Genomic DNA, 24,267 nt, shown 5'->3' with positions numbered 1-24,267 from the left:
AAATCTGCGAAAACAGGTTAAGTATAGCGTAAACATTGGAACAGTGTTAAGAAAAACATGCCATGTAATTTCATGTCACACCATCTCTGGCCCCGTATCAGGAAACAGGACATACATAGAGTCAATACTACGAGTATATATTATTTTCTGACTGTAGGAGCCCATCCTTCTCGTTAGAAGTCATGTTTAAAACAAACACAGTGCGGCGGTTAAAACTACAATGACATAACTAATAACATTCCCTCGATGTTTGGCGTTTCATGTGTACACGCAGCGAGTCAGTGAATTTAGTTTCAAGATTTGTCTCTAGGTAAAAATGTATACTTCTCTCGCTTTTCCAATTGAATCGGTAAAACCAAGAAGGGAAGGATTCCACTTTTTTTGACAAAATGAGTTGAAGTAGCCATGTTGTTGTTCGCTTTAAAACGCATCTCTTGAGTTGAAAAAGGAAAACATTCCACCAATCATCATGGGCCAATGACCCGGTAAATATCTCACCATTATTGTCCATTACTACCCTGTCTGGCCAACGGCCGTAGCCGTGTTGAAACACCGGATCCCGTGAGATCTCCGAAGTTAAGCAACATTGGGCGTGGTCAGGAGTTGGATGGGTTGCCACGCGCTGTTGGTGGGGGGTAAGGGAATGAAGGAGCGGAAAGGAACTGGCCACCCTACCGCACGTAAACTCCGGCTCAGGAATACCTCTGCGGAAATGAACACTCAGGTTCGAAAGAATTGGAGCAAACTCTGGCATTTTAGATTACACGTTCCACTCATGCGTAATGGTGGTGGCATATGCACAAGGCGCATCTTGCCCCATCTCGAGTTCGAATAACGCCCCTAGTATCCACACAATTCGGGGACAACGCTCTCGAGATGTTTCGAAATTTCTCGCGAGGAACAGTGACTGCGGTAGTCTCGAGTCTCAGACTGCCTATCAATAGCTACCACTAGTCAGACTGAAGATGATGACAGTAAGGACTAAAAAACTCTGTAAAGTTTAAAAGGTAAAAGAATTGATGTCTTCTCTAAAATGTATATACGCTTATGACTTATATAAACTTTTTTTTTTTGTTTTAAGGCAATACAGTCTTTTGATTAAGAGTGAAAAAAATGTTTGTGTATTACCCTTACTATTTTACTCAGTTGAGACCTAGAAAGGAAAAATTCCACCAACTTTGAAAACATATCGGAGCAGAAATAAAGATTTGAAAAACAAACCACTAGTGGAATATTGCTATTGTGGTTATTATGCATAAGTTTGTAATATAAGTTTCTTCATCCAACTTTTAGTTTGGTTGCTACGAAGTTTCTTTTTGATTTCCCAAAAGTATGGTTAAGTAGAATATTTCCCTTCTTGGTCTCACCGGTTCAATTTCATATCCCGTAGGGAGGTCGGTTTACTACCTGCCTGGTAGGACACAAGGGAGCAAGGGTATGGATGCCATGGAAACGTGGGCGTACCCACTGCGGTTACCATGGAGATGAACCTGCTGTCCACTTGGAGTTGTGCTTCTCAACGACGGCTCTCCAGCTGTCAAAACGCTTCTTTTGATGTTAGGACTATAGTTCTCTCAATTTCTTCGGCGGCTCAAACGTTAAGCAGTACCACCCCCCGATAATAACCAGCTATACGACTGTGTACAGACGCCTCCCTTTTGACCAATAGTATGCTTGCCTTTTTCAATGACAGGCTCTTCGAGGAGTGAATTTCAAAATTGCAAGAACGTTCCAAAAGCAACTGGTAGATTGCGATTTGCCTACGCGGACCAAGATAGACGTGGACTCTTCGACTTATGCCAGCCCCTGTGGGTGGGGGACGCAGACGAAGAATACATCCACGGTACCCCCTCCTGTCGTACGATGCGGCTAAAAAGGGCGACCAAGGGATGATTGTATTAGAACCATGAAACTACTTACCATCACGCGGGGAACATCGTGGGTCGCCTTTACTTGCGAGTAGTACCACTATGTTATATACACAATAGGTTTGTGATTAGTAGCAGCAGAGAGTGATTCACTGTGAGTTTCCAGTACCCGTGATTAGTACCATTGTGAGAAATACCACGGGTCTGGGCGTTGCCTGTGATTAGTACCACTATATAAGCGACGCCGTGGGTCTGCGTTGCCTGTGATTACTACCCACTATATGAGCAACATCACGGGAATACCGGTGCCCGTGATTAGTACACCTAGGCGAGGAACACCATGGGTTTGCGTTGCCTATGAGTGACGCCATTATGTGTGAAACACCGTGAGTCTACGCTACTTTTGATTAGTACCGCAACATCACAAATACCATGGTTCTACTTTACTAGCGATAAGTACCATTATGAGGGGCCGTTGACCTGAATTTTGGACCCCCCTTTAGACAACAAGTATCCTCGATTCAGGTTTGTACTTTAGAAGCAGTCCCTTGGTGATTAATACTATTGTTTATGATAGTTTCTGGCTCGGAGGTCGAATTCACTGATCGTTTTAAATTCATATCCATCCATTCATTCTTCATCATCACATTTTTTATTCGGTCAGTGCATGATTTTGAACTTTTAAATTGCCATTTCATTTCGTCTCATTTCGTACCATTAGGGGCAGATGGCCTAGATGTTAGGCCCCTTTAAACAACAAGCATCATCATCATCATCATCGACTTATGCCTGTATGATACAGAAGAGGAGTTAGACAAGCAATATTTATTACCAAAGACCAAACCGCAGGGATGAGTTATATGAAGATCGAGTCTGATTCTTCTGTACAAGAGTCCGCTCGCTGTTTGTTGCCAAGAAGCGTACACGATCAAATTTTTGTCAAATCTCTTGTAATGTTTGAGAAGTCTTCAAACATCTTGCAAGTGAATTACACCATGTTCTAATCAATCAAAGAATTGCCAAGTCTTTGACCAATGGAATTCGATTATTAATGGTGCGCGCTAAAACGCTAGGCATGCAGGGATTGCCGTTAATCAAAACAACAAAAATGGCTTCGTCTTCATGACCGAAGGTTGTTGTGGGTGTGTTAACTGCTAAGTATGAGGCACATCCATGCCTATATTCAGTGGACTTCATAGACAATAACATGAATAAAACGGCGGCGTACGAGGAGAATGCAAGAGAAATAAGGACAGTGGACAGCCTTCATGTTTATTACAGGACATTATCCTATAAGTAAATACATTCAACAATCTTCGATTTATGATGATCTTCGCATATTATTATCATATATTTTTATTAAATTCTTAATATGTTTTAATGTAATAAGATATGCATTTGTGTTGCACTGTTATCATTTTTATTCAATTAATGTGGTTAAATGCAATATAACATAACCTTTGCAAAACATGTTATGGCAGCGAATACAAAGTTATGTTGAAGATAACCACATTAATATTTTCCCCGTGGTTTATTGCGCGTTTCTCTTCTTTTTTTTAACCCAGTCCAAGAACCACAACTGCTGTTTGCTTTTCCTCCATGTTAAAACAAACTGCTATCACACCTTGCCAAAATAATTTCAAATCTTATCAAACCTTCAGCAGTATTCGAGAATCTTGGACAAGATTTGACTTTTTTTTTTCTTGTGAAGCACTGAATTGAAAGAACAATTTGAAGGTGTACAATAGGCATTAGTCTATCTTGCAACGACCACAGCATCTCTGAGTCACAGAAATACATTCTCAGTACACTTCATTCTCACCACGCATCTGTTCCTTCGTTACGTATTCCATTTCACTTTTTAGAAAATTCTAAAGGTCAGGGTCTGTCGTTGGCGCCATTCATTCTTACGATACTCTTTTCTAATGGTAGAATGTATTTTTCTGTCTCGTTCCCTCTCCCCTTGCAGTTTATATGCAGAACTCATGAAAATAGCGCCGCAGCCGTAGAAGAACGAGTAAAATTTACTGTCTTACATCGTTGAACTGTCTCGTTAAATCAGCATCCCAGCAAGAATTTATCCTGGAGTTGAACTTCATATTACTCATCGCTCTAAATGTAGCTACAGGGGTCATTCGCTATCTTTCTAAGATTCCTCTCTCCTTTCAGGGGAGGTATGACTGAAATTTCAAACTTGTACAGTTTTCAAGTTATTGTAATGAAATATATGTCGCATACATAGACACTAGTGAGCTCTTAACTAAATTTTATTCATTTAGGTCACTTTGTTTTGAATGTATTCTTCTTTTTATACAATTTTTGACGCGCAATTTAAAAAACGCTCCTCGGGACACAATTTTATGAGAAATGAAACCAAATGTACCATATGGATGTACAAATAAATGTTGCTACACATTGTATAATTCTGTAAAGATTATTGCACTCAACATATTTTTAATCCTTTATATTTGAATGTTATCATTTTGAAGGGCATGGCCCTAATTAAATGTAAAAAAAATAACACTGTTACAAATAATGAACATAAAAAATCACTAGCAAATTTTGATCCTGACATATAACAAAGCTTGTAAATAAATTTTCTGCATATTACGAGGAAAACTCTATCAGGAGGATCATTTTGTACACAACTACTAAAATGTGAAACTGAGAGAACACTTAAGAAAGAGAAAACCATGTCCTCACCTCAGATCTTTTTTGTTATGGTTGTTATTAGCATTATCTATGTCGGATTGGATACTGATTTATTATTTTCTGGTACAGCTTGGACTGGAGGCTATTTTATTATGCAAAAAAAAAGGAAAATTGGTGTTTTTCGCCAAAATCCTTCAAATTTCAGTCATACTTACCCTTAATGTTACAACTACTTGTTGAAGCCTTGTACAATATATTCTCCAAAAAAATGGTTGACAACATACCTTGAATTTCACGATGAATAGGCCTATAAACTTCATTAAACACCACAACGTCCGTTTGGTTCAATCAAGAGGACATTGTTGAAATACAGTAAGTTTTTTAGGAGAACCTATTTGGTCGAAAGACACGCACGGATAGTGTTATCAACAGCCGTATTGAGCACGGTCATAGTGATTAATATAGTCCGGATTTTTAGGCAGTAATAGTTCAGAATACAAACTTACTGAAGCGAGTAACAAGTATACACTATCCTGCACAACAGTTATGCTATGAGTTTTGCATAAATATTAGGGGTTCGGCCCATCAGAACCCCTAGAATTTATGTTACTCTCACTACATTACGGAAGAGCGACCTAGTCGACATTTGCTATTAACCAATACAATAATATTAGTTTTCATTCTAACCTATTACTGCATTAAAAAACTGGGGTCTAGTAATAAATCAATCAATCGATCGATCAATCAATCATCGATCTGCATTTAGGGTTCTTAAATGATTTCAAAGAACGGGGAAATGTATCTTACCTTTCAATTGAAAAATCATTGCATTCCATACTTCCTCTTCCAATAAATGAATATATGCCCCAAATTTGTCTTCTTGGATTTCTGCCATTATTTTCATATAAAATAATCTTTCCTACTTTTCAAAGCTCCTACTCAACCTTATTCGTCTACTAGTGTCATTCTACACCATTTCTCTACCTACAGCTCGGAACATACTGCTTAGTCGTGCAGCACTTCTCCTTACTCTCAAATCTTTACAGCCCAAAGTTTGCAACATTTGTCGAAAATCACCGCGAACAAATCTTGCTACTTTCCTTTCGATCTTCTCCAGTTAATATATGAAGTAATCCTGGTGAGGGTCCGATATATTTGAACCATACTCTAATTGGGGGCTTACAAGAGAACTTACATCCCCTTCTCCTTTACACTGCAGTAGACTGAACGACGTGGAAAGTTTTTCCCTACGAGCTTCCCTTTTGAGGGGATATTTCCTCTTTCTGTTCCGTCCTAAACAAAGAACATCAAAGCTCAAGTAGTTCGGTTTGGGTGTCCCGGGCAGGAGCGGTGGGAATGTTTGTAGGAACCCTAGTAGAACAGTGTGTACACTTCTCCTATCACGCACCGCGCGGTAAAGCTGCCCGGAGCCATAAGCTTGGAGGGGAAGGAAGGTAGTGAAGGTGTTGCAATTTCCTCGTTAACGACCTGCACGCTTTTAAGGTCTAGCTGGTCGGCTGAGTTCGCATTCCTTGTCCGCGAGGTGCTAGGAGTTCCCCAACTCGAGACACGCTAGCAGCGAGACTGGACAGAACTGCGTGCAGCTGTGCAACAATGGAGACCTGACAAGCGAGTCAGCTTCAGGACCGGCACACTTTTGAAGTACTCCACGTGGACTGTCATTGACAAAGCAAGCGTGCTATTGGTCATGATAGAGGCGACTGTAGCAGTCGTAAATCGGGTTACTGTCGTTGGAAGGGGGGGGGGGTGATACTGCTTAACGTTTGAGTAGCCAGTCGTAAACGAGGAAACTGACAGGACTATAACTATTGCTGTGCTGCTCCCTTGAGATGTTAACCCGCAATACAATTACAATTACGTGGAGCCGACATGAACTCTTCCGTAGCAACGTTCCTCTCACGCTGCAAGACATGGAATCGTGCGCATAAGAAACTGATTTTGAAGCAGCTAAGGTGTGGTACTATCAAACAGTAACCTAGCTCTACATTTACTTGGATCGAGTTCTATTCATGGGCAGCCCCTCTCCCCGCTCGCCGCCAGTCGATCGAGCAGGGAAGGCTGAGTTGTCACATATTCAAAATGTGGCACTTGGAAGAAGAGGCTCTAGTGTTTGCTTATCGCAGTGTGTAGAGGACAGCGAGGTGAGCAACGGGCACGTCAGTGGACCGAGTGCAGTCATCACATGAGTCCCGCATTACCGAGATGACAAGATTAATAATGTCAGAGTGCTACAGATGCAAAAACAATAGGACGAATTCAGGATGGAAGGTGTGTTGATCGTTCGGTGGCTAGCAGCGTTAGAGCGAAAGAAACCACTGTATTGCCGAGGTCTGGCCAACTGAGTAGTCAAAGATTTAGCGCGTTACGGTAGCTGGTGACAGGGCAGCCGACATAAAGAAGCAGTAGTTCCTGACATGGCCGAGTGCAATCACATTTTGAATGCTCAATACCTTCACTGCATGCTTCCTAGGTACAGCTCCCAGCTTTCAATAGCATTTTAAATATTGTAAAATATTTACTTTTCTTTCTTCAGAACATTTTAAGAAAAGCTTAGCTACACTGTCTACTCCAGGGATGGCGAACCTTTTCCAATAAGTGTGCCATTTTAAGTCTGGTTTATTATTCTCAACTGTTGACTGTGCCACTTATTTTCCATTAAGGAATGTCTACAGCCTGGAACACCCCGCGACTTCCTTTCTAAATTTCCCATTATGCTTCATAATACTCGTATGTTATTTATTTACTCATTAATTCATTTATTAGATAGATATCTTGTAAACGCATTTGATTGCATGTTCCGTAATCGTATCTTGCAAATACTGAAAACAAAAATTTACGTAAGTTTCGAGAATACCTAATATTATTATTTTGTAAAAAGATAATAAGCTCCCACTGTAACACACTTCGTCATTAAATATTATCACCGGGCGAGTTGACCGCGCGGTCAGGTGTGCGCGGCTGTGAGTTAGTGGGTTCCAACCCCACTGTCGGCAGCCCTGAAGATGGTTTTCCGTGATTTCCCATTTTCACATCAGGTAAATTCTGATGGCATACGGCAATTAAGGCCACGGCGGTTTCCTTCACAGTCGTAAGCCTTTCCTGTCCCATCGCCGCCATAAGACCTATCTGTGTCGGTGCGACGTAAAGCAAATTATTTAATAAATTAGATACCTATATATTATGTTCATGTGGCGTGCCACCGAAATCGTGTTCGCGTGTCACTAAGTGACACGCGTGGCATAGGTTCGCCATCCCTGGTCTACTCTGAAGCTTCGCTTTTAACTGCAATAAAATGCTGACGCTGGGGGGTGGGGTGGAGTGAGGCATAAGTCACACTAACATTTAATGTTAATCCGTGTTTTGTTGGAGCGTTTATCGGACCTTATTTTTTTAACGGACTGTTTACCCTAGAAATTCTTTATGAAGTGTTTCTGACGTGCAAAACAGTGCAATAATAGAACATATGCAAGCAAGTCGAGAACGGCACTTTTTTAAATGATACATTTCGTAGATAGTGGTAGATGTGGAACCGCGTTCCCCAGATCTAAACTCAATTGATTTTTCAGTGTGGGGCATAACGAAGGATGGAGTTTATTACGATAAAAGTCGGGATATGGAGCACCTGAAAAAAGGTACTGAGTCTGAATTAATTAAAGTAAGATCCCAACGCATTACTGACCACGTACGTCCCTCTGTAATTAAACTATGTTGCTTAACGCACTGTAAATGAAAGATATTTTAAGCATCTAACGTTAGTGGGCTGACTCCATATTATCATGTTGCATACAACTATCTTTTTGTGCTAATTATTTGACATTCAAATGCTATTTTGTCAAACGACTTATCAAAATAAACCTCTTTTATTCTTATTTGCGTTAAGGGGATGTTGCAAAAACAAATTAACAAATCAAACAGTACTTAGCAATACCCAAATATCTCCCCAAAAAACTGCCAGGCATAGCTTTCAACTGTTAGGCAGATTAGACTGGAAGATATTACTAGACGCTGTACACCCTTCTACCCCACCTACCCCTATGAATTTGCATTAACCAAAACAAAAGCAAAGGAACCTATCTCAGTTCTCTGATTCATAAGTCTAGCAGTAATACTGCACACAGTTTATTTTTGCTGCTCTGGATACATCTCAACAAGATCAATACAAAATATGTATATATATCATCTTGAACTACTGTCATTATTGTCAATAATAATATGTTTCCTATAAAACAGCCTAACTACATCAAGCGAAAATTAGACAAGCATAACAAAGAAAATACAAGAACTAAACTAAAATAAAAACACATGTGAATACAAATCAGGATGCAAATAGTAGGTAGACACTCACCCATACTGGCTGGGCAAGACGGCAGGGTAACCGGTTCTGATCCCTGGGAACGGGAACCCTGAAACAAAGAATAATAAATTATTTAAGCGGGTAAAGAGCATTTTCATTTCCAATATACTTGCTCTTAAGAAATGTTATCAAGATATATTCATTAACTAGCGGTATCTGCAATGAGATTTTAAATGTTCAACGATAAATGTGGAATGAGCAGTGTTATTACAATAGCTATATATTTATAATATTGTTACATGCCAGCCCTGAAAGGGATTAGTCAGTCAGATCGGAGCCCTTTCTGTATGGCTCTCCTCGTCTGATTCCCCCGTGCGAGAAACTTCCCTTTCTAGCAGCATCGCGTATATTTCGGTACTCATCACCCGAGCTATAAACAAGAGGCTAGCTCTAGTGCCTCTGGTTTGATGACTGTATTGTAGTGTCGTAATTTTGCATTTTTTTAATATACATCTTTTGTTGTATCTGTTCCATGTGATTTTGTAAGCCCTTTGTAGTTTAGCCGTTCTTTCTTTGTTAGCTTCCTGATTTAACCCTGCTGGCTGAATAATTTCACCTACATACTTGAATTTGTCTAGTTGGGAAATTATTCCACATTTGGTGATTAATGGTTGATTGTCGAATCTTGATTTAGTTCCTTCCATAAACTGCGTCTTTTCAAATGAAATTTGAAGTCCGGTTTTTGCGGCTATTTCATGCAATTTTTCTATGGAGTGGATTGCTTCTTGCTGTTGTTCGAAAGGATCGCAAGGTCATCTGCGAAAGCTACGCAATCAAGGTCTTTAAGAAGTCTGCCAATGTTTATACCTTTAGTTTCTTTTCTCCATTCACGAATCTCTTTTTCCAAAACTAAATTGAATAGTAGTGGGGATAGTCTATCTCCCTGTTGGACACCAGTTCTGATTTCGAACGGTTCAGAAATTTCTCCCAAGAACTTAACTTTTGATGTTGTGTTGGTCAGAGTTTGTTTAATCAATTCCCTCGTTTTCCTGTCGACTTGAAATTCTTCTAGTATGTTGAACAGGGTCTGCCAATCTATGGAATCATATGCCTTTTTGAAGTCAACAAAGGTGATTACTGTTTGTTTGGTTTTGCGAATCTGTAGTATGGTTTTTAGGTTTAGGGTTTCTTCTGCGCAGGAAGGAAAAAATATCAAATGTTGGACAATATCCAAGGAAATAAATATTCGGACATGAAAAACTTGGCGCAGGACAGGCAACAGTGGAAGAGGTTCATCTCAGACAGAATACCTAGATGATGATTACCAGTAATTAATACCATCATGAGGGGCCGGTGACCTGGATTATGGACCCCTTTGGACAACAAGCATCATCTTTGAAAATAAGGAATTGTGAACTGAATCCAATAATTGTTTTTGGATTCACGGTCGTTTTGACATAGTCATTCGTTTTAGATTCTAGTCAGTGAATACATTTTGAAGTTTTAATTATCGTGTCATTTCGTTGCACCTCACACAATTAGGGGCCGATGACCTAGCTGTTAGGCTCCTTTAAATAACAATCATCATCAATAATGATAATATTGTAAGGAGGAAATACTTTGCGGTGCGTTTCGGTCCAACTAAACCATTGCGACAGAGCGTATGCAAATAATAAGTGTTTTCTCTCTCTTCTTACTTTGGCACGAAGTTTGTTTGTGACAGGGACTCAGCTCAAAGGGACAGACATTCTTGGAATAACCGTCTTAAAGATGAGGCAGGCTAGTTTCACGGCCATTTCACACTTTATTCAGGCTTAAAGAAACACATCACAAATACTGGTGCCAACTTCCTTGATCTCAGGCATGGAGGCACAAGGTAAGAGAGGTGGTGCTGATATTTCAAACATCACGACACGTATACTTGGCCAGCGCAACTACAACTGTGGCATGCGTCGTCTGGCTCGCGATCTATAATAACAAACAGAAGAGATGATGGCTTTCTACTGTGTTTCTCTAAAATTCTTCTACCGCAAGCCTTTTCAATAAACCCAAACTGTAAAACATTCCATTTCTGCCACTGAACTTCTTAACTGTGTATAGAAAGAGCTACCAGCGGAGAAAATGGATAGAGTCGGTTTCCGGATTTCTATCAGATATCTGTCGAGAAAATATACGTGTAGGTCCTATGTTAACAACAACAACAACAACAACAGTAATAATGGATATCGACTTTCAACTTATTAGGACGTGTTACGTGCTTGTAATACGTCTTGAATAGATGTTAAGTACGGAACAAAAATGGCCATCCGGACACCAATAGGATCCGAAGCCACAACCTCCCAATTTCGCGTCGGTTGCTCTACCAATTGAGCTATGGTGACCTAGGTCATCCTTGTTCTGTTGGAAAGGATCTAAGCTGCAAGTCTGGCTCTACCGCCATCACACTGTAGTAGAGTGCGTGCAAGTCGCCCACTGTGGGCCAAGTCAATGAATACTGAATTTTCACGACCGCATTGTTCCCACTGGTGTCCGGTTGGCCATTTTTGTTCGGTACTTAACATGTCTTCAACACGTACTACATGTACGTAACACGACCTGATAGGTTGAAAATCGATTTCGATTACAATGCGGTCGTGAAAATTCAATATCCAATAATAATAATAATAATAATAATAATAATAATAATAATAATAATAATAATAATATAATGTCCGGCTCCATGGCTAAATGGTTAGCGTCCTGGCCTTTGGTCAGAGGGGTCCCGGGTTCGATTCCTGGCAGGGTCGGGAATTTTAACCATAATTGCTTAATTCCGCTGGCACTGGGACTGGGTGTATGTGTCGTCTTCATCATCATTTCATCCTCATCACGACGCGCGGGTCGCCTACGGGAGTCGAATCAAAAGACCTGCATCTGGCGAACCGAACTTGTCCTTGGGCACTTCCGGCACTAAAAGCCATACGCCATTTCATTATTATTATCATAATAATAACAATAATAATAATCAGCCGAGTACCACACTTCAAGTACTCGGGAGAAATACTTGAACCAACGGGAGGCGAGAAAGCTGCCCAGAAAACTCGCCTACAAAAATTTCGGAAAGCCTACGGTAGGGTTCACAACATATACAATAAAAAGTGCTTGTCCCGCCATGCAAAGATCAGACACTATAATACAGTAATCAAGCCCGAAGTCTTATATGCCAGTGAGACCCTTACACTAAATGGGAAAGGTGACCTAGAAAACATTTTAAAAGAAGAAAGAAGAATCCTGAGGAAAATTCTCGGCCCCCGAAAAACAGATAGACAGAGGTCACGCAAAGTGACAGAAGAGCTTTCCAACATTGCAGCAGACATCCGCAAAAGACGTCTGAAATTTTATGGGCACGTTCGCAGACTGCCGGCAAGTAGACTGACACACAAGATTCTCACCTACATAGAACATCTAAAAAAATATTCCATGGGTACTGGAAGTGAAGAAGGATCTGGAAAAAGCCCATATGGACTCAACTGACACCGCGGACAGAAACCTCTACAGGAAAAAAATTAATGGATGGAAAGTGCAACCAGAGAACGAAGTGAAAAAGAAGACTGGAGCAAAGTGGACAGAAGAACGAAAAAGGATCCACGGAGAAAGGATGAGAGCTGTTTGGCAACTCAGAAAACAGAATCGTTAGAGCTTTGCGTGATCCATTGGGTCCATACGCACATAATAATAATAATAATAATAATAATAATAATAATAATAATAATAATAATAATAATAATAATAATAATAATAATAATAATAATGTCCGCCTCTGTGGTGCAGTGGTTAGTGTTATTAGCCACGAAATTTGAAAAGTGGTACGAGGGCTGGAACGGGGTCCATTCGGCCTCGGGAGGTCAACTGAGTAGAGGTAAGTTCGATTCCCACCTCAGCCATCCTGGAAGTAGTTTTTCGTGGTTTCCCACTTCTCCAGGCAAATGCTGGGATGGTACCTACCCAACTTAAGGCCACAGCCACGTCCTTCCCTCTTCCTTGCCTACCCCTTCCAAACTCCCCATTCCCCTACAAGGCCCCTGTTCAGCATAGCAGATGAGACAGCCTGAACGAGGCACTGGTCCTCCTCCCCAGCTGTATACCCAAGCTCCAGGACGCTGCCCTTGAGGCGGTAGAGGTGGGTTCCCTCGCTGAATTCGAGGGAAAAACCAACCCTGCAAGGTAAACAGATTAAGAAAATAATAATATCAAATATGCTTACTAATATTATTAAAAATCTACAGAACCTATGGTGGTGTGAAGTGCCGTATTGGTTTCGTTATTAACTCAAGAATTGAACAAAAATAAAAAATGAATGTAATATTTAGTTATATATATTTTTTTAAATCGAGTTTAACAGCGATATGAAGACCACAAGGAAGCGAAGTGTTTTGTCCCTCCATTCGTAACAGGTGACGGGCGAGTTAGCCGTGCGGTTAGGGGCACGCAGCTGTGAGCTTGCATCCGGGAGATAGAGGTTCGAATCCCACTGTCGGCAGCCCTGAAAATGGTTTTCCGTGATTTCCCATTTTCACACCAGGCAAATGCTGGCGCTGTACCTTAACTAACGCCACGGCCGCTTCCTTCCAACTCCTAGCCCTTTCCTATCCCATCGTCGCCAAAAGACCTATCTGTGTCGGTGCAACGTAAAGCCACTAGCAAAAATAAAAGCGTAATAGATGAGTCTGTTGTTTAAACAGTGAACCTGACAAACTAGTTCGCAGTGCAAATTACTTTTTTTATTTCACCGGGCTGAATGGCTCAGACAGTAGAACGCTGGCTTTCTGAGCCCAACGTGGCAGTCCGGTTGTATTTTAAGGTGCTCAAGTACGTCGTCCTTGTATCGGTAGATCTACTGTCACGTTAAAGAACTCCTGCGGGACTAAATACCGGCACCTCGGCGTCTACGAAAATCGTAAAAGTACTTTTAGTGGGACGTAAAAACAATAACATTGTTATTAGTTTTATCTCGGATCGTCAGCCTGAAGCGTTTGTTATGTGATTCTCCCTGCTGGCATCAATTTCTCCGTAACAAAAGTAGCGTAGTGCATAATAAGTAGGGTTATGGGACCGGGCGAGTTGGCCGTGCGCGTAGAGGCGCGTGGCTGTGAGCTTGCATCCGGGAGATAGTAGGTTCGAATCCCACTATCGGCAGCCCTGAAGATGGTTTTCCGTGGTTTCCCATTTTCACACCAGGCAAATGCTAGGGCTGTACCTTAATTAAGGCCACGGCCGCTTCCTTCCAACTCCTAGGCCTTTCCTATCCCATCGTCGCCATAAGACCTATCTGTGTCGGTGCGACGTAAAGCCCCTAGCAAAAAAAAAAAGTTATGGGAAGACCACGAAGACGAGGTCGCATGTTTCCAAATGTACGAGACAGACAACATTTTGATGACAGACGAGCTGCAGATAACTGTAACGATTTCAAATTCAGAAAAATCGTATTGGGCGAAAATGTACAATTACTCTATGTTTTCATTTTTCTCCTTCAGGGGCGTCTTATACGGTGACGCCGTCTCTCAGGTCAGGAGATTTGTTAGCGTGGAGATGCTCGGAGAACGAGTGCGGGTTAGCGGTCGTGGCCTATATTGTTGGGAGATGAGAAGAATGCACATGCCAGGTGAAGCACGGGGCGAAGGGGTTTTCACCAGCAGAGCCAGTGACGCAATGGTTACCATAGCAACTCCGCTACTACCCAGGCGACTTTATATTATTTTCTACTGGCAGATCTTCGCTCTTGTCAGTTGTAATCCAGCACACTGCAAATTGTGAGTCAGTGTTTTCGTGTAGTAGATATAAGCAGATAAGAGCCGATCTGTCTGGGCAGAACAGGAACTTCGTACTTGCAGGCCACATTCCTCATTCTTGCATTTTTCTCATCTCTACACAGTACTAGGAACTGTCCCGGCATTCGTATTAGTGCAGGAGAATGGAAAACCACGGAGAACCATTCTCAGGACAGCCGACAGTGGGGGACCAGCCCCTCTCCGTGTCCTGAATACGGTAGAACCGTGGCCACTCCTCTGCAGCCTCAGTCCAGTTGCTGGTTAATTCCCTGCGCCGTGTCTGGGCGAGCGGATGATACAATAGCCCGCCTAACTCATAGGGTCAAGTCTTGTACAACGGCCGCTCTTGTAAAACGGCCATATTTCGTTCTTTCAAATCTACCGCCTTCCTATCTGGAGAGGAACTCGACAGAGTGTGTTAACCCTCTACTGCATGAATTATTTTTCGTTTCCGTTTGGTGAAGAAAATTTCAAGCTTTAATGTTCTACATACGCTCAGTGGTTTACATATACCAGCAATTCTTAACTGGGCCTAATAACTTAACACTCGTATGTGATGTGGATTGCCATATTGGAATATATATATATATACGATTTTCCACGATTTTACGCTACGCTTTTAACATTCAAAGACCGAACATTACTGCCTACTGGCCATGGGTACGTATTGCAAGGCGCAAGTACAATGTCTTTGAGGTTGAGCCAGAGGTACTCCTGAAGCCTGTGGTAATATGATGGGGAGGGCCCACGTAAAATAAACGGTGGTTGGTTCGCGTGCATGTTGACGGGGTGGAAGGAGAACATACCTTTGAGAACATACCTTTGGCTGTATGTTATGTGTAAAAAATAACAAGGCATCACTGGGATATGTGTTTAATTGACTATACAGTTGAACGTGTGCCGTAAAACTACCTCTGTCTATAATATTTATCCATTTACACAGGTGAAAAGTTATTTGTTGCCTAACGGCAACAGTATGCAGTAGAGGGTTAAAATTATTGCCATACTTGTTCGGCATCCGTTCAGTTGACTGCTATTGTCACATGTCTGTGTTGTGCTTTTCTACGAGTGAATATTTAACATCCACATTCTAAAGGTAAGTCTGACGAAGCCATTTTTATTTTTCGTGTTCTTGAAATATAATTCACTGTAGCAGTATGAGTTGTAAATTATAAAAGGTGAACATTGCCTGTTAAAGCATGGCCATCACTGAAGAGAAGCGTAGTTCGTTACGGTAGATTAGTGCTGCCATATATGAGATAGGTGGTGAATTATTTGGAAGTGTATAATCTTGTAACAAAGTCGGCAGCCCTACGCCTTCTGTACCAAGGAAGAAAAATACAGGCAGAAGTAAAAAAGCCACAATTTTGACTTCCCCACAACACATAAGGGAACGAAGAGCAAAGAAAATGGCGAAAATGAACCCGAAAGCGAAAAATGGATCCGCACGAAACACATGATAGCAGGTGTGGATATTATGATGGACTCTTCAGCGAAGACCACGACGGGCAAATCTGGGTGTGTTGTGTGAAGTGCACTATGTGGTGTCATGAAAAATCTGCAAATACTCATGGTGTAAAAGATTTTGAGTGTGAAAAGTGTTCATAAATAGAATTTTTCACAGACGGCCATCTTACAAGACTGTCTTCTAACACGGCCGTTTTGCAATGATCCTAAATAAGTTCAAGAAAATTAATCTATAATACAGTTGTTTTGAATTCCTGCATACTAAACATTTAGTAGTTATGTACCTTTCATTTCCACTTTAATTTGTCTTTGTACTCCTTTTCACCTTCGAATAAAATATACGAATATACTTTGGTGGCCGTATTTGAGAACCTGACCCTACAGTTCGTTCAGTAATGTCATGGTCTCAGCTAGTCTGCGATAAGCTTCCTTACAGCGTACAGCGTGATAGCTTTCTAATACAGTAGTAATTGATCAGTTTATAAATGTTTAAGAGCGTACTTTCCAGCGTGATAGCTTTCTAATACAGTAGTAATTGATCGGTTTATAAATGTTTAAGAGCGTACTTTCCTGCGCTGTAGATTTTAAATGCAATTTGTGCCAAAATTTTGAAAATTCACGAGTCTGATTTGGGAAGGGTGAGTGAGAACTGGAGTATCATGACATAGTACAACGATTGTCTACTGGCTGAGGGGGAGCATTTTCAACACTTAATATAATGGCGTAAGTTTTCCTGTTTTTCAATCTGACTGTTCATTCGTCGAAGTTGATGGGTTTGTTGCGGACGAACGTAAACGATGTGACGGCGACCGTTCTTCCGTTTACCGACACGCGGCAAACAGGAAGTAAGGTAACTCTTGCGGGACTCGCCCTGCAGTAACTGAACACAGCATAAGAGCAATGGATATCCAGCGTGTGCACTGTCATGCTTTCCATTATGCAAATGAGCCCGGTCCGCTGTTATAAAAATTAATTCTGACACCAACACGGGTTTGCCAAAGGACACGGAACACAAGTTCTTTGAACAAAATAACTGAATTGTTGGTTTCGCAAAAAAGAAATCAATTTATTGAAGAATATGAACATTTTTTTATGCTGCCGTGAGGAAATTAAATATTATGTTTTCCATACAAATGGTTCCGCATTATTGGCACTGAGAATTTTATAATCGTGGTAACAATTTTGTCTTCAATATTCCTGTCCAGTCTCTACGATTACCGTCATTCGACAACATTTCTGAGGATGATCTTGAAAACATCAAATATGACACCCGGTGCGGCACCGGGTTCGATTCTCGGCTGGGTCAGGAGTTTTTAGATGTAAATGATTAATATCCCTGGCCTGCGGATTGGGTGTTTGTGTAGTCCTTAACGTTCCTTTCCTCACATTCAATACTCTACATTTCCTCCATTCCAATTACAGGCAGGTTCATATGACATGGCGCAAGTAGGGGCAAAAGATCTCTATAGGTCGACGCCCCGAACAAACGGCATTTTAACAAATATGACATCCGAATTGGCTATTCTGCCTCCATTTCTAAATACCACCTATACCGTTTTACTACTATTAATCGTAAAAAGACATTTTAACCTCTGTTAATTCATTCGCTCATCTATTCATGCATGAACGAATGCATGCATCAAATATACTTGATACTTGTCCATTTACGCTACAATTAATGCCGTCTAGGATGCACTGAAACTAATCTCGCAATCTCCTAAAATTGTTTGATTTCCTGACAGACCTATTGATCCACTTCTATGTAGTACAATAGATGTGCTGATAAAAATTGCATTCAACCACAAACATCAAGCGGTAAACCAAACATTCAAGTTCACTGACATTGTAAAGCGGTGGTTGCGTTATGATAAAAGTTTTCTGTAAACAAGCTCTCCAGCTTACCTCGCTGGTCGATATACTATTGAAGGAGGTGAGAATAAAGAAGACTAGGCTGTGAAGAATCAGACATGGGTTCATGTTAACTACCGCAGAGCTGGAAATCTTTAATGCAGTCGGAACTAGTTTCTACGTATTTCAGGGGGATTATTGTTCATAATCCCGAATTATGCACCAAGCCTTATAATTTTCATACGAGAGTTTCAATTACCACTACGGAAAATATGTTTTTGTTTGACTATAATTAAACGTTTAAATTTTTTGAGTTTTTACAATATATCTTACCTTGTTACTTTATTAGTTACTAACTGTTACCCGCGGCTTCGCTCGCATGGATTTCGTAATTTAATAAAAGTAATCGTTTGTCGGTACTGCACTAAGACAATATATGCAAATTTCTAAAGTATAAAAACTACCGAATAATTGAGTTTCAGAGCTAACTCTGGGACATAGAACGTAAGTATGAGAAAAAATCGAAAAAAGGTACCTGTTTTCTTATTTTTAAAGAAGATTCCAAATACCAGTCTTGACGTCTGTAACACTTCGGTTTTTTAAATATAAATATCCTCATAAACAGAATTCAACTCGTTTTTTTTTCTTTCACTTATTTGACCACACTCCCCTTCTATAAGCCGATTTTCCGAAAACGAAAAATACGTGTTTCTTTACATCGAGAGGAGATACCAAGTATCAGTTTTAATGTGGCTGTAACATGTTCAGTTTTGAGATATAAGTATCCTCATAAAAAACATTTGGGTCTTTTTCATCCCCTTGTATGGATTTTCCGAAAACAAAAACAAAAATACGTGTTTCTTTATTTTCAAAGAAGATTCCAAATACCATCTTCGCGTCTATAACATGTTCAGTGTCTCAGTTTTTGAGATATCAATTAAAGGATTATACCCATTTTTCAGTCCTTGTCACCCCCCTTGGGTGGATTTTCTGAAAACAAAATGTACAGGTTTCTTTATTTTGAAAGAATAATGCAAATACTAATGTTCACGTCTGGTACATGTTGCATTTCTTAAATATACCCAGTTTAAAAATGTATCCCCCTTTTTACCCCCTTACCGACGTAATATCAAAACATCTTCCTTTTTTTTAAATGCTACTTGTTCGGGGCGTCGACCTATAGAGATCTTTTGCCTCTACTTGCACCATGTGATATGAACCTGCGTGTAATTGGAAAGGAATAAGTGTAGAGTATTGAATGTGAGGAAAGGGACGTTAAGGGCGACACAAACACCCAGTCCCCAGGCCAAGGATATTAATCATTTACAATTAAAAACCACTGACCCAGCCCTACACCGCGGGGCCGGACAAAATCTTCCTGACTGTAATATAAATGTATCGCTAAAATTTCATTTCTTTATTTTGGACATATTCTTTTCCACACCTTCTACCCCCGTGCCAATGGGGCTGGTCTTGTACTTAAATTATATCTGGAGTGTGACTATTCCCCTCAGCAACCGTAAAAACTATGGATTCTACATTAATGTAGGCCGTTTTCTATTATTGTTATACTTCACCCACTTTCCATCCCCGCCCAAAGGATTCCTGTGTAGTGGCGGTTAGTGCAGAAAATCAGTTGTGTGCTGTAACCCCCCCATCCCTCCAAAAAATGAAAATATTGAGAAACATACCGATATGCGGTTTTCAAGAAGCTCTCCACTGAGTTTTCCACACTGAACAAACGCGCAAACAACTCCAACACATATACACATTCCTCATTTTTTTTAAAAAACTATAAAACTATATAATTAAACACACAATAACACCTGCAATGGCAAAATATTCACGAACTAAATCAAGTGGTGTGAGCGCGCAAAAACAGAACTTACCAATGTTACCAAAATCATTGAAATAAAAGCAGCAACGTCATAATGCAAAATTACATTTTATGTTCTTATGGTGACATTTATAAACTAGACATTTTTATTAAGGAAAATCACAATATCGTGTCCTTATTTTGACAACAAAAAAAAGTACAATTTTTACAAAGGTGGCTATGGAATAGGCAAGTTGGGAGTATTCTATCCTCTCTGGTATTAAAAGACCTGGCGGGAACAGCTCTACAGTATTTTGTTTTCCCGTTGCTTTGAGCCATCCCCTCTTAAATACTACCGCTGAGTCAAGAGGGTGCCACCTACCACGTTCTCATTTCGGTCGTAATGTAAGTGTGACTACAGTAGTACTGCCTCTCTGTGGTCGAACGAAGACTCCCTGTGAAGTGATGTCTTGGCGGTCTTGGCTGTTGTTTCCACAGCCTATCGGAAAAGTTGGATACGCATGCGCAAATGGCAGAGTTCCTGCTTTCTGGCAAAAAGCTTAGAAATTCTCGCGGAGCTGTGATCGCACAGCCCCCAGCACTGCCGCTCAGCGTGGAGAACACGACTAGCTACCTGGTTGTGAGGGAAGTTGAACAATTTCCTATAATTTCGCATAGTCGCTTCCCGGCCCCGGTAGGCTGCACAAACTGACTACTGACCCCCTAGAAAGAGAAGATAAACTTGCACCAAGAAGACAGGCAGCTTTCCAAGTCGTTCGCGACACACCACACATTCTGAACAGAGTCCAAAAGTCACTACTACACCGTTTGAATTGTGCATCGAAGTAATCAAACCATTGGGCTGTAGTATTGTCAGTGAATGTCCTAGGTCCTTCGTTGTTGTTTGGCTCTGAGAAGAAGGAATGCTTAAAATGTACCGCAAATACACTCTTGCCAATTCATCAGGACTGCAACCCTCAGAAGCATGGATGATGAAAATCTCGACATCCATCGTGGCAACTAGGGAAAAGGTTGGTTGAATTACAGTACAACATGAATAATGCCTGGAGGGAAGAGTGGGCTGCTTCAAACCCTGACCAGCTAGAGTTGATATCTGACCTCTGTGGGGAAACTTGCTGGATTCAACTTGCCAAGAAGAATCTGGGCTTCGTTGAACAGAGTGCGGACCGGTCTTGGAAGATGCAACTTCTGGCTCCACAAGTGGGGAAAAATTTCCAGCCATCACTGCGATTGCGCTGACGCGGCTCAGACAGTCCACCATGTTGTGATGATGTGCCCACTTCGGAGTTTCCCAGGATACCACGAACTTCATGCGGCAAGTGAAGAGGCAGTGAACTGGCTAAATTCTCTGGACATTAAACTATAAGTTATATTACCATCCATTGATCCTTTGTCCGATTCTTGTTCTATCTGCTTTAAGTGTATATAGTGTGTGTGTATATATGTATATATAGTTTCTCTGTACCCTCTATATGCCATACGAAATAAATAAACCATTGGGCGTACTGTTTCCTTCGTTCAGTATTTCTTTCTATTTACAACGTTATGAGCGAAGGAATACACAAGCGTGGGGCGATAGCGTTGCATCTTCGAGCATGTTAAATAATAACGAACGAGAGGAGAAATTATCCGGTGCATTCCTTTACTAACAAGAATGTCTTAATTACATTGTGTTCTTGTACTGCGTGTGTCTGTTTAATAAACGAACTGTGGATATTGCCTGTAAGAGATAAGGACAATCCTATGCGAGTCGAACGAGGAAACTTGTGCATACGGGTGGAACATTATCTCTGTGTCCACCATACACCCCACTTCCCCTCCCTCCCCTTGTCTTCCCTGAAGTACGGCAGCGGCTTGTGCTCTGGCATAGCAAATACGACGAATTCGTCGATTTGAATCGCGCACCCGAAAAGAAAAATGTTCCTCGCCAATCCCATTACACCATTGTTCTTAACATAACACGAAGAACATACCTAATTTGTTTGTTGGTATAGTTCTGATACAACCTGTAAATAATACTTGTTTTAGACTATAATATTTTGAAGTGTTTGGTGAAAAGTGCCATATCGAATTTTCCGTTGAGACCCTTTTTAACTCCAATCTGAAAGACCACGACCAATCGCTCTCTTTTCGTTCGCAACTTTATTTTCGTATATTAGTCCCCGTTAATGTCGCAGCGAACGCTTTTATGTGGAAAGGGGGGAAAAAAAATAACACCACGGCCGCGTTGGCAAGAGATGCAGTTTTATTATCCCATAAAGCGATCTCAAATGTATACAAAGAAAGAGACAGTCTCGTCAGAAAAGTAAATTAATTGTAACGGTCACGTCGTATGTGAGGATATACGTCAGATTGTATTTAGATGTCGCCTGATGGACCACCCAGTCAGTACCTTTGACTACAAGAGTAGATGTAATCTCTTGTTTTAATTATACTTGTCGATCTGGCACGGAGCCTAGCAGTAATGCTGAATGTTGAGGGACATCAAGTGACATCTGATTTTTTATCATGGCTATGTTTTCGGGCTGGAGGTCTATCTGGAATTAGCGTCATCAACTTGTCGACACTATTGTAACCATGGCAACCAACGTTCGTGTTATGTACACAAGGTCAGTAGCGCCATCTTCGCAATGCGCGCTATGTTCCTGTATCTAAGAGCTGCAAAGGAAGTACAATCGAACCTCGATATCTCGAAGTTAATTAAATTTCCCGGCCATTTGTCCTATTCTTCACGTGTATTTTTTTTTTTCTATTACTCGAAATTCGGTTACACGAATTTCTCGATTTCTCGAAGCACATACTGTATTTCCTCCCTTGCAGCAAAAAAAAACTCTGTTATTCGAATTTTGTGCAACATCAACTTTGCAATACGGCATTTGTGGTTTGTGAGGAACAGTTAACAAGTAAAGAAAGGGTTACTGGGCGCTAATATAACGGGAAAAACTAAAAACTTCTCGAGATCGGAAAATCGGGGAAGCCTCGCTGTTTCTCGGGTGTGAATTAATTACCGGTCACGTACGAAAGCAACTCCCGAAGTCGCGGACGACAAGCTCAATTTACGTATCTCGGCTGCGTGGTATTGACGAGAAGTTTCAACGTGAAGGAAGGAAAGCTTAACCGTAACAAACAGAAGAGACTAACGGATGTTTTCTAAAGGTGTTAACGGAGGTATGTTTCTTGTTTCACTAATGTATGCACTGTATCCTGTCTTCTAAAAAACTGCTATAATAAGGGTTATAATTAAAACGATGCCGTGATATAGAGTTTGTATACTTTTAACTAGTGCTAACTAGTTGGAGGTAAGAGAATTGAATGTATAAGATTTGCTGATGATGTGGCAGTAATAGCTGAAAATGTGAAGGACCAAATTCATGATACTGTACTTGGAGGTAAAGGTGAATAAGCGACAATCAAGATAGGGGGAGAAATTATTGAACAGGTTAATAAGTTTAAGTATCTTGGAAGTATTGTGACTGAAGACCTTCACTCTATAACAGATTGAACTGCTTTAGCCAAGGAAAGCTTCAACAAGAAGAAAAAACTGTTTTGTGGCCCGCTAGAGAAAGATCTGAGGAAGAGACTTGCAAGGTGGTTACGTATGAAACCCTGGACATTAAGGAAGGAAGAAATGAGGAGAATAGAGGCATTAGAGATGTGGATTTAGCGAAGAATTGAAGGAGTAAAGTGGGAAGATAAAATATCAAATGAAGAAGTTCTGAAGAGAGTGGGATAAGTGACCGTAATCCAAAATAGGAAGAAAAACTGGATAGGGCATAATCTACGACATAACACTTTACTACGAGTAGCAATTGAAGGGATGATAAAAGGAAAACGAGAAAGTTACTAGACAGCATTAGAAAAAGAAAGGAAGGTTATGAAGAAGTGAAGAAAAGGGTACAAGATCGAGAGATATGGAGGTCACAGCCATGATTGGACCTGCTGGATGGCAGAACAACCTATGATGATGATGATGATGATGATGATGATGATGATTAAAAAATAATGTATTCAGTATAAGTTCGTAGAAACATATGATTCTATTATGAGCTATAAAGCTCAAAAACTGTATTATCTCTAACACATCTCGAGATATCGAGATTCCACTGCAATATACAGACTCGAAGCTGTACAACTTTGTTTTCCAACTTCTTACAAGTTTTAGATTAGATTTACGTTTGTCGACAATGGATACATGGAAAGAAAAAAAATAAGACGCTTTTAGTGTTTGGATAGAACGCGTGTATATCCGAGAGTATTTAAATTACGATTATGTTTAAAGTTTCAATTAACAGATAAAAGAGGAGGCAATCACTAGCAAAAAAAGAAAAAAAAAGAAATCTGAGACATTGCCTAGTTTTCATGAAATAGCGCTTCAAAGTAAGGAGAAAAATTGTGCTAAATGCTATGGTTGTCTGATGAAGCCTCCGTGGCTCAGGGAGCAGCGCGTCGGCCTCTCACCGCTGGGTTCCGTGG

The 24,267-nt window shown here is 40.7% G+C and overlaps 1 protein-coding gene across 7 annotated transcripts in view; it reads right to left on the bottom strand.

Annotated features, from left to right (window-relative positions):
• LOC136882126 (RNA-binding protein 24-A) overlaps nucleotides 1–24,267 on the bottom strand; it is a 410,943-nt gene that overhangs the window by 198,187 nt on the left and 188,489 nt on the right. For all 7 annotated transcript variants that reach the window (XM_067154649.2, XM_067154651.2, XM_067154652.2 and 4 more), the window contains exon 3: nucleotides 8,887–8,944. In XM_067154649.2, the coding sequence (XP_067010750.1) occupies nucleotides 8,887–8,944 (58 nt within the window). The remainder of the gene's footprint in view (nucleotides 1–8,886; nucleotides 8,945–24,267) is intronic.

Source organism: Anabrus simplex, chromosome 10, assembly GCF_040414725.1.
Source record: "Anabrus simplex isolate iqAnaSimp1 chromosome 10, ASM4041472v1, whole genome shotgun sequence".
NCBI lineage: Eukaryota > Metazoa > Arthropoda > Insecta > Orthoptera > Tettigoniidae > Anabrus > Anabrus simplex.
The sequence above is the reverse complement of the archived record's forward strand: the minus strand, read 5'-3'. Positions and strand labels throughout refer to the sequence as shown.